The sequence below is a fragment of the Leptonotus elevatus genome, chromosome 17, assembly GCF_054856555.1.
Source record: "Leptonotus elevatus isolate MCC_2025b chromosome 17, RoL_Lele_1.0, whole genome shotgun sequence".
Taxonomy (NCBI): Eukaryota; Metazoa; Chordata; class Actinopteri; order Syngnathiformes; family Syngnathidae; genus Leptonotus; species Leptonotus elevatus.
This window is the reverse complement of record NC_141255.1, coordinates 11896351-11914988: the sequence shown is the minus strand read 5'-3', so window position 1 is coordinate 11914988 and position 18638 is coordinate 11896351. Positions and strand designations below refer to the sequence as shown.

General features: G+C 42.9%; 1 protein-coding gene across 1 annotated transcript in view; it reads right to left on the bottom strand.

The window, feature by feature from the left end:
* Positions 1-17933, bottom strand: part of nav3 (neuron navigator 3) — a 188647-nt gene extending 170714 nt beyond the window's left edge. The window contains exons 1-2 of the mRNA XM_086058357.1: positions 17770-17933; positions 10206-10615 (exon numbers count right to left, since the gene is read on the bottom strand). Coding sequence (XP_085914483.1) covers positions 10206-10274 — 69 coding nt within the window. The 5' untranslated portion in view covers positions 10275-10615; positions 17770-17933. The remainder of the gene's footprint in view (positions 1-10205; positions 10616-17769) is intronic.
* Positions 17934-18638: the final 705 nt, after the last annotated feature.

Sequence of the window (18638 nt, the reverse complement as noted above, 5' to 3'; positions counted from 1 at the left end):
TTCTTTTAGTAAAAGCCAAGAGGTGATGTTATATCATGTCTTTCATGGGTTATTGCCTCACTTTTGTTGCCACTTGCAACGAAACCACCGACCGCCAAACAACAAACAAACAGCAGTAATGGTGCAGCAAATTCACCCAATTCAGACTGTCAGTTCCTGTTCTTCTACACCGCCATTATGGTGACATAACTACACCACGCTTGATTACAGCACTGCAATTTGTGCCATTTGTTGTAGAAAAAGTATGTAAAGTGGATATGCTTTTGTACAGTTTGTTTACATACAAATGGAATAGTGGGAAAAAAAGACAATAATTCGCCACAAGCATGTTTAATCTCAGTTGAACAATGCAGAATTGCTTTCATTCAGCTATTTTGCTTTTTATTTTAAGGCACAAAATACAAGTAGAGATTCTCCTCCATCATCAGTACAGTATTCTGAAGTGAAATACCTGCAATATTACAGGTTTGAAAATTAATTATCGATTCATTTTCACCTCTTGGTTCATCTGTGTTTATATCTATAGAATAGAAACACGCGCGTTTAATTCATTTCGTGCCGAACGCGTGCTCATAAATCCAAGAGAAGCTGGAAAACCGAGCCAGTAAATTCCCTCAAATGAGGCATCGAAAATGGAAACGTTTTCCACAAAAGTCAATAGCCAGTAGTTGCCAGTATCATCTAGAATCTCATGTGATACTCTTATATTGGATCTCTCGTGCTTTGCGGTTTTGCTGCCTTGTTGACCTGGGTGGGATAGAAAGTAAATCAAGCTCAGCTATTTTCCATGCGACAGCTCGATGGGGATATGCCGCACCCCTTGGAGAAGCGATGCCGTTCGAAATATGCCGGGATGCCTAAAAGTGTATTCGGGACCATTCTTGCTTGAGCGAGGCTGAACTGATGAAGAGAGGTGACTCACTTTGGGATAAAACAACAACAATACACAACAGCAGGATTCTGCAGGGTTTTCCAATACAAAAAAAGCAATTACTGCAAACACATCTGTTGCCATGGACCAAAGCTGAGGATGGTGGACTGGTGAGTAAATAAGCAGTTATTGGCCCTGACCGCAGTGACCCGGGTCATTTCCTTTCCTTGGAGGCCTTCCTGGTTATGATATTTGTCTCAAACGTAAATGAACTGACAATCGCCCCTCAGTGGATTCCCTGTGATGAATCATCTCATGTCTTCTTTCCCTTGTTATTGAGTAGTCTATCTGAAATGTATGCTCTAATTGCTAGCTGGTAATGACATAACATCCTCATTGGCAGTCTCCTTTTCAGTTTCATTTCAAAGTGTACATTTCACCGTTCATAATTGCATCTGATGCTATTTATTTTACAACGTCGCGTGTCTTCTCTCCGGTAATGAAAAAAAAAAGGGATGAGATGCAAATACAGGGACAAACCAATTAACACTGGCATGATTCATATTTATTCATGTGTAGAATAGCGGAAGTGGCAAACGCCCACCTCACTAAGTGCTTCTGAGGTTTGGGCCACGGGGGCCAGTTCACAGTTCATACACACACGGTGAAAATAATAACGGCGTCGGGGAGGGGTATCACGGGGCAATGGCTAAATTGGAAAATCACATCCAATTAACACTTACGACAGAGGCTGTGGCTTTCCTGTGAATCGGGGCAGTGGGATCAAAATGACAACATGGGATATTCGTTTCTGCAAGGGCATATTCTCCAAAGGTTATCAGGAATTTTTTTGCCTTCTCTTCTGGGAATAAATGTAATAATAATAACAATGACAGAAACAAGACCTCTGTAAAACCCGTCTCCCTGTGTCAAATTTGAAAATTTGCATTGCATGCATCTTAGATTAAGGTGTCATATAGTATTAGTAATGACAGAAAATAAGGTTATTAGGAAAAAAAATTTGGGGGGGGGGGGTTAAAATCACTTTACTATCATGAATACAAATGTGCATGTGCAGCCCTAATCAACGGGTTTCTATTTTGCTGCATTAAAAAAAAAAGACTTCCTTAAGCACACAAATAACACTAAACTTTTGGTTTTCTAGTGACAGAATTTCTAAAGGTTTCCGTTTGGCACAACCAAATCTACAGAATAGAGTAGCTTCATAAGGAATAGTGGAGCTTGGAAAATTATTCTTCTATATTGATTTATTACCTTTTCCATGAAAGGATAATTACAACATTTGTTTTGCCCTGCACAATGAATCACTTTGTCAAACTAAATGAACAAGACAACAATGTGCCCTGGCACGACAAAGCATGTTTTTCTGAAATGGATCTCAAAGAGAATTTCCATCAAGGCCGAACGATGGAAATACTTGTGATGCGGCCACGCGGGTCCTTGCATATTTGTTTTGACCTTGACGGTTCTCCACTGGAATAAGTGGTAGTGACCAACAGGGACCACAGTGAGGTTGGATTTTACACAATTGGGTCTTAATTCAGCCTCTTCTTGACTGTCTGAAATAAGTATTTTGCCAGCCAACAACAGCAGACAAATGGAGCCGCTCTTCCTACAAAAAAGCTTCAGTTCTACTGTAGGTTGTCATCAGTGATTATCAGAGAGGTAAAAGACTGATATTGTTTGGGATGACTCTATAGTTTGCCCGGGCGAATCAATAATTCCAGCTGTGTAACACTACATTTCATAACGATTTCTTCACGGACTTTGATAGTAACTACTAGCTAAACTTCTATCCATCCACCTATCACTGAAACGTTAAATGTTGCCTAGGAAGCCCCGTTGAGTCAACCTCAAGACCCGGATCTTTGCTGAGGCCTGGCCAACAAAGAGTAAATGGAATGGTGCCGTCAAGGTAGCAAAACACTTTGTATGCAGCCGTGGTTGTCTTAAAGCGTTTTATAAATACATTTGAGTTGAGGTCAAAGAACAACACAGTGTCTTCACGATTTAAATAAAAGAGTAGTAAAATATTTCTCCATTCTTTTCTTTTTTTCTCTCTGCAGAGCTCAGTTCATTCGGTAATTTTACCGATTTGACATGTCATCATCATTGCTCTCTTTTTATTTATTTATTTATTATTATTATTATTTTATTTTTATTATTATTATTATTTTTTTTTTAATAAATTGAATGCGTGTGAATGCATTAGTTCACCTAAAACCTATTAAAAAATCCCATACCGTTCACCTAAACCGAACACTTCAGAATCCAGCCAGAGTCGTGAGGCCGTCAGGAGACCCGAGGAAGGACCAAAGAAAAGAAAAGAAAGTGAAATCCAGCACCGACCAGACACCACCCACCACCCACCACCCACCACCCACCACCCACCGGGCCACCAACCAGAGTCCTTCACCAACCCCAGAAACATCTCAATTCCAACAAATCACGGAGACCTCAAGAGACCAAAGGAGAGACTGAGGAAAGGAAGGAAGGACAGACTAATTGCCATACTCCTAACGTAGAATAGTGGACACATCCCATCATAAGGGGTTTTATTCCGGCACAAACCGCCATGTTGTTGTGTTCTTTCCAGCTCACGATGCGTACGAGTAAATACTTAACCAAATATTTCTCCATTCTTGAGGCAGCGCTGCTAATTTTGCTGCACTGAAATGCACCGACCTGTTGATTTTAAAGCACTTCAAGCTATAATCGTGATTGCACATGTCGACTAGTCTGTTCAACCGCTCTTGGTGGGTCAGAAACTTAAGTTTGAAGGGACTATGAATAATCCAACAACAATAATATATGTACAGTTGGTGTGCAAGCATTACTGCACATTTGTACCAACAAGGCACGACCAAAAAGTGACTGATGATGGCCGACCGTCAGCCCTGTCAGTGAAAAAGACATCGTCTGCTTGTGAAGATGAATGTGAGATGAGATGAGATGGAATGAAATGAAGTCCCATTCGGCTGAGCAGATGCGGAAGTTACACAGCGGAGATAAGCTGTCCCCGCTCCGACCACGGGAGCATGCGTCATCCTTATTGGAAATCTGTCAGCGAGATCACGTTTGTGCCATCAGCTCAGTTAATTTCCGCTGAGATGGAAGGAAATACTGAATTAGATGTAATGCAGACAAACAGTGTTTAATAAGAGTTACGAAGGAGTCAAAAAGCTGGATGCATTACTGAATACCAAGTACTCTGTATGCAAATTAAACCGCTGCAGAGGCGCTAAGTCACTTTCTGATTCATGAATGGCCACACTTATAAGTGGCACCCAAGGGATCAAAATTAATAAATAATAAAGATGAGACCTATCTGGCATTTGGTCATGTAGCTGCTCCAAGTCAGACATTATTGAGTCTCTCAAGCCCCGAAGGCTGTGGCCCCTCTTAAGAACCCAGCTGTTGGGGATAATCCTGTTATCTCCCATTAAAAGTGTGTGTGGGGGGGGGTCCACGCAGGCTGAATGTTGGCGCGCCCAGATAATGCGACGCACTTCACCTGCCTGCGTGCACGTGAGGTTAACCCTCGCAGGTGTGCGCATGACATCTAAGCAAATCCATTTGGATACAATCCAGACACGCTCGCGCTCAGGACTGCCTGTTGTTATGGCTGGCAGCTTTGCCGCTTTATGAGATACAACTCCACACTCCCGGGATACACTGCTCCATGTCAGCACGCTTAAAATTGAGCATGCATAATGCATAAAAAACATCAAGCATCAACACGCATATGCAAGCAGCCATGGGTATCGGCCCAAAATTGAGCCCGAACAATAAACCACAAACATCATGTCAAGATAAATTCTTAACTCAACAAGAGTATGAAAGCCTGGAATGTTTTTTTTTGTACGTTTAGAACAGATAAAAAAACGTGTGATTAATCGTGAGTAAACTAGTGCAGTCATGCGATTAATTACGATTAAAAAATGTAATCGCCTAACGCCCTTAATTTTTAATAATCTTTCCTTTAAAATCTTTTTTTTTAATAATCTTTTATTATTTTTTTTAAGAAAAGATTATTAAAAAATGTATATCTGTTCTAATACAATAAAAACAAATTCTAGGTATTCATACTCTTGTTAACAAAAGTGGGAAAAATGTTAAACTAATAGAAATTGTTATTTTTGACGTCCATAGCCGTCGATGGCAGTGAAGGGGTTAATGTTTAATTCTTATTTATTTGTCAGGAATATTTTTTTATATTTATGTATATTTTATTTTTAATATTTTTATTGAATAATAAAACGATTGTTTTTAGGTCATCATGCACAATCTTAATTAAGACGATGTGGCAAACTTGATTTATTTACTGTTTTTATTTGACACATTGCATTTAATAATCTATTACTTTCACGAACAGCCCAGCATATAATTTGTCCACAGCACATGTCTAAAGTCACCAACACCATTTTTATAGTTTATACTATCAGTTACAAATAACTGCAGGTGCCTTATTCACAGGTTGTTGGTACTCGGGATAATGAGATTCCCGTTAAACCCCTTTCACTCTGTTTGTGACCTCGCCACCTTTTATGACACCGTGATATTTCAGGATATTGGTCTGCCAGTGACCTCACATCGCGTAGAAAAGATTTCAGCGGTAGTTTTACGACAGGCGCGTACTGGAACATGCTGCGTGGGTGAGGTTATTCCATCTAATTTGCCCGTTTGATTGTAGCCGCGCTGGGAAATGGCATGATTTAGGGCCGGGTCCTAATAGATAGAGCGCTGCTAAATTGGGGCACCCGTGCAAGGAATGTGTTGGGTCGATCTTGTTTCAACAAGAGTGTGAATTTCGCCTTGATAAGAGTGGTGTACTGTGTAGTGAAATTAACTCAATACATTTTCATGTGTATTTTAAGAGTGCATTTAAATGACATGCAAATTCCCTGGACATTATTTAAGAAGCTTATATTATAGCCGTACAAGAGCATTTGTTTTTGGGTGGCCTTTAACAGTATTTATTGTGTACATTAAGTTCAAATCTGAACGCTTCAATTCCGTGGCAGATTTACTGTACACACCGCACAATAATTCTTCTTCCGTGGAATCCCAACCATTAATGTAGCAGAAAGAAGCCTTAATACATACTCGAGTGACAACATAACTCACACGTTAGTCTTTTCCACTGGAAAATGATGCACGTTATTCTGGCAGTTAATATCTAAAATCGCGCAGAGGTATTTCGTTTTGGGGCATCTACGAAATGTCAGAATGTGAATTAGACACAGCTGTGTGGGGGAGTTTATGTTTTTCAACATGTGTATGTAAAAATGATGAAAATAAAGAAAATGTTGATGCGATATGTCCAATAAACCTAAAGCCAGCGTGGGAATTTATGGTCAACACAACTCAAACATAGCTTAACAATTTGTAGTGCCGTATAAAAAAAAACGGTGCACATTTTTCTACTGTCGAAATATTTGTTCAAGTGTAGCTGTAACTTTGGATGCACAGCGCAAATCATCGCAAGATTTCTGGAGTACAATACCAAGGATCAAGTGAGGCAGACGAGGTTGTGTGACTTCGCTACACAAGTGGGAGTGTTTGACACAGAAGCAAACAAGCTGTGGAAGTGTAGAAGAGTATTTGCAGAGCCGGACTGATGCGAGGCACAAATGGGCTTTCTTCACACTTGTGTCACACAGTTCATTTCTCTCTTCCCCAATTCATTTTTCCTCATTCATTTTTTTTTCTCACTCCCTTTGCTTCCCACCGTTTGTAGCCCGTGTTGCTAACTTGACCCATGCGTAGCCCTCTCATCACATGCCACACAGGCATGTTTTTCCATGAATGCCACAGTTGTCTCGTTACGACATGTTTTCCCTCCAACTTCATTTGGCGGTCTTAACCCGCTAATTTGATGTGGAATGAGCTGCTGACATGTCGGCCCGAGCCAAGTGTGACTGCGTACGCATGCGAAGGGGGTCTCGGCCGTGGACTTCTCACAGGGCTGTCGCCACTCCAAATGGGCCGAGAGCACTGACGTGTTGGCGGACTTTTCAATCGAGCAAAAACGAATATTATTTTTGCCCAACCACTGAGTCGTTTGGACAGGTGGTCACATGAAACAACTTAACATAGCATCAGGTCGTAATTATGCTACAATACAGGATGTCCCAAAAGTCACTATACACTTCCTATTTGTGATTCAGGTATCTTTCAGACAGACCTAAAGCATTTTGACATTTATTTATTTTCATATTCATTTTCTTGTCACACTGCTCCAAGTAGTACAAATCACGCTTACCATGGAAAGTTTCTTGAAAAGCTATCCATTACCTCCTCCTGACAACCACTGATGAAAACGACAAACTCTTAGAGCAGGCATTTGTGCAAGGCCAGGGAATGTCTGTTGGAGGGCCGCACTGATCAACTAAAGCTCGATTCGTAGAATGCTTCGGAGTGTGATAAAGATTACCTGAAAATTCTGTCAATCAACCACCTGAAATAAAATGCAATCTGGTGCTGAAGAGCAGTTGGGGACAGAAAAAAATCATGTCAAGTGGCAAATTTGCAAGACTGCTCCAATGTTAATTATCAAGCCATGGACGATGCTTACAAAATTTGCAAAGCAGAAGCTGTCAAATGTTAATGGCCTCACGTCCAGTCCGAATGATACACTAAATAAAAGAGAAATCCTGGCCACTCATAGCAAATGATGTAAACAACCCAGGAATGTTAATACAACTCATTACAATTCGTACCCCAGAGAGTGCTTTATGTTGTGAGGTTGTTGTTTTTTGTTACCAAGAGAACAAAAAGGAGGATTATATCTTGTTCAAGCAGCATTGCATGCTTTGATGAAACAAAAAGGATGGGTCCGATTTATTTAGCAATTAAATGTTAATCGCCTGTGCGCAGGAGGATCTATAGGTGCCATTCCACAACTCTGCCTTTGAACGTGCCAGGTTAATTATTTACACGACATATGCCGAGTGTTCTCACCAACAGGGATGTCCTCCTTTGTTCCAACATGTGCTCAGCAATATGATGGTATGCATTCAATCCTGAGATTGCGACCGGGTCCGGCATTAAATTATTCATTCATCCTTTGCCCGCCAGGAGCTTCAGACAGAGCATTTTATGTTCAAATCAATGGGGGGGGGGACGAGTCTGTTCATTCACTTGTTCACTGATAGGCCACTCCTGGTGAGACCGCCTGAATGCATGCGAGATGCTGGTTCGCAGTGGCTGAAGTAGCCAAGATACAAAAGGTAGTCCAGGGAGCCCATGCTGCTCATGGGTAACCGATAAATGAAAACTTTCTAGAGACGCCTTAGCAACACAGCAACATCCCCCGTCAGTCCATTCGCAGCCAATCACTGTGCAACGCGTTCCCTGGGGGGCGTCAGGTGAGCAGTCTGGTTGTAATCACCGCCGAGAGCTTAAAGATGAGTAGTATGATCTGTCCAGTGAGGGGAACATGCAAATAACTAGATTCTCGGGCACAGAATAGATGGTAGCAGGGTACAGTCATGTCAGCGCAGTTAGTTTACAATTTAGGGATTCCGAAGTTTTGGAAATTTGGCACGCGGACGCGCCAAAGAGTCTTATACCCTGCAGGGATAATTATAAACTGTGCATATCAGACATAATTTTACAGCATTTCTGTGACAGCAAAAACGATGTACTCAGTGGTGGCGTCATCCATCTCCGGCGTGACAAGATGCAACTCAATCGAGTGGAGCACCCCCCCCCCCCCCCCCTTGAGATTCAAGTAGTGGAATCAACGACACTATTTCAGCTGCACCCAATACTGTTAAAACAAAACATCTTAACTTGTGTGGGAAAATGCCGAATGGATTCAGGTTTCGATTTTAGAGAGGCTCGACCTGTCAAGTTGAGCAGTTACCACATCCTAGTTCCACCACCAAAACAGCGCCAGATGTATTATTAATAAAATAAATCTGCTTTTGCACAGAGGCATTCGCTTCCTAGCCGAAGGCAACAGTGAGAGCTTTCAAGTTGGCACCGACCACGAACTAAAACCAAAATTGTAGCTGCACTGAGCCAAGTGACCCATAGCAGATGTCACTGTTCACTCACTTATCATCTCATCTTAAAAAGCACAAATACTAGTGTACATTGTTATCCTCAAGGAGTTAAATTGTTTGTGAATTTGGTGCTCAATTTTCTCCAAGCAAAAGCTCTATCGTAAGAGGTTCCTAAATGTGGAATTATAGAGCATTTGGGCTCTTGAGTGTCAAAATGATTCGGAAATAAGAGCCCAGGAACACAGTGTTCTGCATGTGCCGCCTCGAAAAAAGAGCTGTAATATTACTGGCTCGGAGCAAAAGCAGCAACATGTATCCCTGTGGCTTTCGGTTGAAAAAAAATGCACTCCTTTGAATTGGGAGTCTGTATGAGGTCCTGGTAGTACTACAAATGCCAGTTCTGATGCATTACTGCACATGTTTCCTCTTGCTTCACCAGTCTTACCAAAAGCACTTTATTATAGCAATCAGGTCAATGATGTCTGCGTGCTTCACTCACTGCGGGGTGGGCAATCTCGGCCCTTCGATGGCCGGAGTCCTGCAGGTTTTTTGGTGGTTTCTCACTTCCAACACAAGCTGATTCCAATCAACAGGATCATTATCAGGCTTATGCAGTGCTTGCTGATGAGCTGATCATATATCAACTGTGTTGGAGAAGGGCAACATGCAAAACCTGCAGGACTCCGGCCCTCGATGCCCACCTCTGCTATACACTTATATTTATGTGGCCATGTGTATTTAACAGCTGGACCTGAACCTTTTTGTTTGACTTAATTGGCCATAAAAACCACAGAGATCACAAGCACTACCATCAATTCCCACATTGTGAAGACAATGAATGAACTTTGGCTGGGATCCGTGCGGATCGATGCTGCCAGTTTCACCGTGGATCGAGATGACCTGCTTGGAGGTCAGAGTGAATTGAGAGACAAAACCAGCTTCCCCATTAGCCCACTAGCTCGCCATTATCTCTTTAAGGCCACGAACACACATGAGATTGCTAAATAGATCAACCATTTGTCTACTATTTGTACAGTTATTTCCCAAACCCCCCAAGGGCTTCAACAAGAGTAAATGTATATTCCCAGCAGGCCTTGCTCGCCTGCGCACATGAGAGACTCGTGGCACTGAGGGTGAACAGAAATAACAACATACTTCCCTCGTCTTTATGAATACATATTGGGAGAAAAGGAACAAGGGTTCTACTGAGGATTTAGACAAAAGCAGAAACAACAAACAGTCCTCTCATTCCGCAGCAAAAGTCAAGCGGACAATACAAGAAACAGAAATGTTTGCCTGACCTTTTTCTGGTCCTCCAGCTTTTGACCTGTTGACTTCTTGCCATGCTTGCTGGCTTCTGGTACATCCATCCCGGGGGTACAAGTAGGCAATAATTCCAAGATGAAGATCACAGGGTGTGAGCAGAACGCAATCAGGAGGGGCTACAGTCTGCCGACGAGGGCCCGCGTCCGGCTCGCACCTTCCACCGGACACAGGCGATCCATGGCAGTTGGATGTAGGTAGAGCTGAATCGAACGTCTCACCGGGGACTTTGGAGAACAAGAGGTCGTGGGCGGGGTGCTTACAAAGAACATGTCATTGTGTCAAGTTCTTTCTGGATGCCGCTTGTGCAGTCTCACATTCAAATCCGAGAGCAGCTTCCTCACAGTGCAGTCCACATCCCTGGCTCCAGCAAGGAGTCCCTCCAAGTCTAGGGAAAGAAGAGAGAGATGATCGGCTTTGATACAATTAATGCAAATGCTCTCGGAAAAAGTCAATATTCCCTTCAGAGCATCACTGTACAAATGTGAGGGTATCTGCATGTCAACGCCAGTGTTGCCATGGTGCTTGGATAGAGACGGGGAGAAGCTGCTGCAACTTGTGTTGTAAAGTGACTGATTGATTTCGATTGTTGTCTCCAAAACTTATTTTCCACCAACAGTTCTCTGAGGAGTCATTTTGAGGTTGGGCAAACGTGTACGGAGGGTCCAAGAGTGGAAAGAGAACTGCGGGATTGGTGGCTGGCCTCTGTTTGGACTCCATGAGGATTAAACTTGTCTGTTTGGGTGACTTGCATCTGGCAGATTACAGCGACTGCCACTCAAAATGACTTGTGCGAAGTGAAGGCCAAACCAGCTTGACTTTACCCAGCATGAAGAACATGTGGTAAATATGAACGTAATATTTCACTGACAACTCGCAGTCTTTGCCATTGAGAGCAATAATTGCTAGCAGAATTTTGGTTTAGTTTCCTATACTAGAAATATTGTACGCATCGAATTTGAATGTTTGATGATTTGCTGGAGTGGGGAAATCCAGAAACCCATGGCAAAGAGCAAGAGGGGGAAAAAACTATTGCATATGTGATACACGGTCCTATTGTTTCCACACACATGATTACTCTGTCAGAAATCAATTTTGGTTACAGCAGTCCAGTCGCAGTAGCCAATCAAACACTCCAATAATCCCTCAAAGTAGCACAACGTGCGGCAAGGCGAGTCGATATAGAGGAGCGGCCTCCCTTGGTGACCACCACCACCAGGCCGTTAGAGGACACGTCCAACGCTCTCAACACCAGGCAGATCTTAACAGCTTTCTTAGCAACAGCTCGGGTGCCGTGCAACTGCAACATGTTCAGCTAAGGGCAATCAAGGAAGTGCCACCAACACAGATTTAATTCATAGGAAACGTGTGCTTTTTATGTGCTGGAGGCCCATTAAGATTTCCGCCTTGGAGTGTTAGCTCTTGGCAATGGGGTTGCACACGGCTCTCCTTTCAAGTAGTAGATACCGTTTTTTTTACAGTGTATATAGTAATGTGGTCTCCAATAGAAAGCGATAATGCATGGGGGGAATATTTGCTGCAGTTGTGAAAATTAAGCAAAAATCTGCTTGTGGCGCAGGCTGCCACCAAGAAGTGCTAACTTGGCTGAAAGTACAGCTGTATTGCTCCAAGACTCACGTTAGCGGTGAAATTGTATAGGGATTTATTAAACTGCGTGAGAGCAGTGCATTTTTTTTTAACAATTCAAAATAAAATAAAAAAACGGGGCCCTCGCAGCATAACCGAATTGCTTACTTGGTGCGCAACAAAGAAGGGGCTACCTGCCACGGAACGACAGCATGGTTTCAAATTTAGGCCACGGGGTGCAGGGGCCATTCTCCATCTGCCTTTCCTGACAAGCAACAGCAGCTACAGCGCGACCTTATCAAAGAAGCAAGGACACACCAACAAGAAAGGGAGAGAAAATCATAGCCATGACCAACTATCACAAAATATCAACACACTGCCGTAGAAGCAATGGAACAACGTATTAACTACTTAACTAACTTAAATTTGTGGTAAGAATGTAGTGAATAATGTATAGTTTTTCAACTATTCCAGTGATTATTAGTGACAACTATTTTTATGTAAAATAGCTGACTTGGTTCAATAAATGTTGGGAAACACCGCAACAAAGTATCAAACCGAAACACTCCAGCTACAATAGAACATTGCTACTATAGTATAGTACATTAATGTTGAATATAGTGCTTTCCATGATTACATTGCAGCCCGACATATGACAAGATTGGATATGTGAAGTAACACAAAATCAAATTGGATGCCCGTGATGACTAGACAACTGTAAAATGCAACATTTCTCCTGAGACGATGGTCGATAAAATCAGACAAGATGTCCGCGATATCTTTGACAAATACATGTCTGCGGTTATTGTTTAAGATGGCATTAACATGTGCCGTAATGCTCCGATCCGAAAAGGAGATCAGCATATTTATGAGAAGCAGAGACTTCAATTTCATCCCTGCTTTGGTGCTCAGCGTTGCCCATCTCACCTAGAATCTTCCACAGATGGTCCCCCCCCCCCCCCCCCAAACAGTGGCCTTTCCCCGGCACTTCATATTCAACGGGTGTCTGCAACTCTCCAACTGGTCAATAAAGTTTGATTCATGAGGCCCGAGGCAATAACTACACACCGCCGCTTTAATTTGCCCAGATGTAAATGGCGGTCATAGATCCGGCCTGATTTCCACAGGGAGGGAAGGAAAGTGGTGGGACGGGTGCGGCGCAAATGACTCCCTCGATAGGTCAGAGGTGAAACGCGGCAAACGTCTTGCTGTGGCATTAAAATACTATCAGGCCCTAATGGCTTCTTTCAATGTAAACCCTTAGCTTAAGTGACAATTGCAGCCAATCAGAATATGACTGACAGTGATGAACACAATGTACCGACTATTCAATTTAGGTGGATTCGCCATCTTTATGCTGGATTTTGCAGCTCTGCAGAACATTCTAACCAGATCCTGGAAGTTGGATTTTTTTTTTAAGTGCCAAAAGGTTCAGGCTTGGACAAGTGTTTGACTCAAGATGCATTTCATTCATACCACACAAAACATATTGTAAACTAAGCAAATTGTTATGGACCTTCTAACGGTAATTGCCGCAGGGTGTTCAAATGCTTCAGATGGCTGCAACGCAAAGTGAGGCTGTGAGCAACTTTATATTTGGAAATAAACGCTGGCTATTCAATAGATATTCCAGCATCAAGCTAGAAGATTGCTAAGAAGACATTTAAACCCGGAAGGTTTCTCCTGAGCGAGACGAATACTCGGCTATGTGAATGTTACTTCAAAAAGAACTTTTATGAAGGAAGGTGAAAGAAGGGTGACTACTGAATGTAAGAGAATAAAAAATACATTATATTGCAAGAGTTTAATACCTCCCATCCTGTAGCCTCTGAACAGTTCATAAATCAAACGGCCGGTATCACATGTGAGGGCACGCATTTTTATATGGAGACCTACAACAGGTTTGTTGAATCTTGCTTCTGCACAAAAGGCAAGTAGGAGGAGAAAAAAAACGTCCTTGAGAGGAAGGTTAGAGGCGAGATGAAGGTGGAGAAATGCATAAAAGGAGACAACAGCACCGTAAACGAATCATTAAATTCCTTTTCGTAAACTGATTTTCATATTAAGACGTTAATATCCTTGCAGTTCCCATGCTCATTGATCTCCCTTTCTCCGTACAAATCAATCAGGCGAGCTGCATTAATTGCTGCTGAGCAACGCAAGCCAGGCTTCTCCTGTTGTCACGGCAACCGAGAAGCGAGGGAGGCGATGGGAACAACGCGTGTGCCAATCCAAATACTTGGCTAATCACTTTTTGTGAAGGTGACGTCTGACGCGGAAGGCGGCAGCTCATTAGCTCGAGCGAGGCGAATTGCAGCTTCCGGACGGATTTCTAGTTTGGCACCTCCTTGCTTATTGTTTCCATGACACGATGCTTTGCTGCTGACAGAGGAATGGATCAGGACTGATGAATCAGGTGCTTGCCAAATGCTCCTTACATTGGATTGCATTGGGAAGTGGAAAAAGGAAGGGGACACAGGATGCCCTTCCCCGCCCGTGCAGTCATCTACATACCACCCAATTACACGTAGATTACATGAATGTGCTTTCACCGCGCCAAGCCCGCTACCATGCGCCAAAGCCGTCGGCGGCGCTCGCACGGGGCATTACAGAAGCGCGTAATCTTGTGATATTGTGTCGGGATTAACGTCAAATCTCATTATGTGGTGAACCGTGGGAGATAGGAGGATGGGGAAGATCATGGGAAAAGTGCGTGGGAGGGGGGGTGGGGGTTGTCGTGGGAGCTTTTCAGCTTTTAGTTGACTATAGAAGGGAAATACACAGATGAGAGATAAAATGAGGAGTGTGAAATCTCAATTAGGCATGAAAGCATTTGGGAGGCTGATTTACAACATCCTGGAATGCGGTGTCCATTTTGTGTGTGTTGAACATGACGCACGTACCAAACATGGGTCAAAGGTTCAGAATGAGACTCGTCCCCGCGGCCACCCGCCACGCCTGCCACCTGAGTCCGACACGCTCACACTTTATAAGCCTCTTCTTTTATGACCAATAGATCCACAAAGACAGGTAATTGGCAAAGTGGTATAAAGCCGGCACGGGCACAAAGCCCAATTTACAGCGATGTTGAGGGGAACGCCCGCCTCGCCCCGTTAAGTAAAACAGATTGTCAGGCTAAATAACAGGAGGCGACATCATATTGTGAGGCATGCACCCCAATTCCTAAAGGGCTGGATGGGGGATTGAAATGGTGCTCTTATGTAGAAACACTCTTAAATCACTTGCATACACTCCTTGCTCCCAACAGGCTGGAAGCGCACGTATACACTACTAACACACACAATACACAAATACACTTCCCCCAGAGGTGCACCATGCAAGTTATAGAGCCACTGGGGCCTTCACGAAATCCCGGCCGAGCCCCAATAGAAATGAGGGATAACAGCGCAGCAGCAACAAGCATTGATTGCGGGATGCATCATCTCTTGCTAGTCACGGCAGCGGTGGGTGGGCGACGGAGGGGCGGGTGTTGCGAACGTCTCAACAGGCGGTCCCGGCGTGCGCACTTCACCCAAGTGAAAACGGTGTGGCGGCTTGATTACGCCAAACGCAAGCGGTGATTACACACGACGGTGAGACAGATTGGCTCTCTCTGAACACACGCGGAGGTACTGAAACCATTCAAGTGTGACGGTAACATATGCAGGCTTTATATGCCTGCTGAATCGAAAGACTGTAAAAATAAAAAATAAAAACTATCAATCATATCAAGTTGAACTATATCGCTCCAGGAGACCGTTTGCCCTGATTATTATTATCGCCGCAGAGAAACTGAAGAACATTAAAGGATACAGACAAAACCGTTATTAGGTGATCAAAGAAGATCCCTTTAAGGAAGTCCTACAGTGGATAGATAAAAGTCTACACACCCCTGTACAAAAGCCAAGTTTGTGTGATGACAAAAAAAAAATTCAAAACATTTTCCAACATTAATTTGACCTTTCACCTGTACAGCCAAATTGAAAACAAAATCAATTCAATGCCTTTTAATTGAGGATGTGGCCATGTTCAGAATTAACCACTCACAGTCAAAGTCATGCTAAAAATTAGGGATGTGCGAGTACCGATGCCAGATATAGAGGCTGAACTACAACGTAGTTGTGTACGGATTAAATGTGGCAAAAAAGTGAGGCATTTATTATTTCTTTTGACACTGTAATTATTAAATGCTATCAAAGATTAATGCTAAATTATCAAATAAATAAATAAATAATTATGAACTACATAATACATCCTAATTAGTATACAACCACACTGTAAAAAAACTGTAACATTTTTTACATTTTAGTTTACAGGTTTGTTTCGTATTTGAAAAATATCATTTAATTTACAAAAAGAAACTCTGATTTTACATGTCTAATGTAAAATAACATGAAATCACTGTAAATGTAAAAACATAATATTTCTATTATTTTACAAAAAAAAGCTCCATTAGAAATAGCTCCATATATTGATTGTTAAAATAAGTATTTAATTTCACAAATATTTGTCTGTTATTTAATGAAATAATGTCAAATGTCAACTTTAAAACCCTAAATAAAAAAATAAAAAAACAAGTATATATATATATATATATATATATATATATATATATATATATATATATATATATATATATATATATATAATGAGAAATAAACCGTAAATTTTTTTTTAACCATAATTTCTTTGTGAATTGACAATTTTTTTAAGGTGAAAATAACTACAATTTCTGTAATGTCCTATAGATGGTAGCATTCATTGTATTAACATTTATTTTGAAGGGACATCTAATGAGATATATACTGGAAAATGTTCAGACATTTTTCCACATGAAACAGGTGGCACTGTATCCAACACTCATTGGTCCAGTTTGCGCAATCAAAACTTCTGGTGGAGGCAAACTGAGGACAGGCGTGGGAATGTTTCGTGTGGACTGATAAGGAAGTGGAGTTACTAATAGATAAAACATTTGGATACATTTACAGCATTCAAGTCAGACTAAGCAAAAAGAAAAAAAATTGTATACAGTGTGAAAATATAGCAATATTCATACATTTTAAATGACTAAATACCGGTATATCTAGTTTTACAACTAGAATGTTAACTAAACTGCCCTTAAGATACCATACCACGCTAATTATGCCATACAGTGGCGTGCATGGCTGAATATTTCCAACAGACTCCTTGAAGTTTCCCCAGCACTACGAAAGGTGGAAATGTGTATTCCACAGTGCGACTTACGAACGCACTCACACTCGACCCGGAATGCTTTTTAAAGGGCGGCAGCGAGTTGTCGAGAAGTAGGAGGGTGGCGAGGACCCTTCAAGTCGGCCGTATTCCATTAGCCACTCTGTGATGTACGGCTCCGCACACACACGCACACACACAACAGAAGATAGTTTCTCCCTTTCCCCTCATAAAACCATCCTCCCTCCAACCGACTGCTTCTCCTCCTCATCCTCTTCTTCCTCCATCACACACCCCGCCTTGGTCGCCATCCATCACGCGGGACCTCCGCAGATGGCCCCGTGGATAACATGCGCACACATTCAAACACTCCCCTACTCTCTTTCATTCCACACAAACACACTCCACCCTACTTTCACACTGAGCCGTCATCCCCGCTAATTCTTTCATCTGCGGCTTTGAGCGGCTCAGCAACCAAAATGAGCCTCCGCGGCTGAGGCAAAGCCCAATTAGGAGACAATTAGCGCTATTGTCGCTACCTGGGAGACCGTGGTGGCCATATAAAGCTGCTTATGACAGCAGTTAGGCGGGAAATTCATCAATGGCAGCCTCCCCGATCAATGTGGGGAAAAGTGCAGCACTAATGAAAGAGTTGCCAGTCAGTATCACAGCAAAAGAGAGAGACAAGCATGTTCCCATGGCAATCAACAAGTTAGTCATAGGCATAATAATAATAATAATAATAAGAAGAAGAAAAAGACTTACCATTACATTTTCGGTCTGCTTAAAAGTCCAAATTCCCAGACCCGTCCAGCCCCTCCGGACATCACATATCCGAACCCTGGAGGGAGTGGAAGCACACCTTGTTAGCCTCTCTGCTCCAGATGCTAAACGCTTGCATCCTGTTGCCTAAGGAGACGTGCGCCCCTGCCTGGGTGAGGGAGAGAGAGGAGTGGTGATGCTGTTGTAGAAGTAGTAGTAGTAGAAAGAGGTGGGGCGGCGGGAGTGAGATGTGGAGGGAGGGGAATCAGAGTAGGGGGGGATGATGCCGGCGCCTCATATCATGAGACAAGTCATAATGTGCGCATCGGCATGTTCTCAGCGCGGGATTTGAGGCAGCCAAAGAAATGGATGTTGAGGAAAAAAGGAGGAGCGAGCAAGGCGGGCGGAGGTGATTGAGAGGAGGATGCAGCATCCTCCCTCCCTCACAACACTGAGGGTCTCTCTCTCTCTCTCTCTCTCTCTCTCTCACACACACACACCACCACCCCCCACCCCGCTACAGATTGCATTGCACTGATGAAATTTTAATGGTTCTTTTAGGAAGAATAATGAACATGCTAGTCCCCGGAGTTGCACGTAAAGGGAGGGAGGGGGTTGTTCAAGCACACACCTATATGAACAACATCAGAGTGTGTCAGTGTGTCCCCCCCACCCCACCCAACCACCCCCCACCCCACACACACTCACCAAAGCGTACGCCCACACACTTGTCACAATCCTCACTAACGCACGCACGTTTCTTCATTTGAAACACAGGTGCGGCTTCCAATCAATGACATCAAACACGGCGGCTGACAGACACGGAGATGTTCGACCCATTCTCAAAACGCTCTCCTGGCGCATCCTCACCA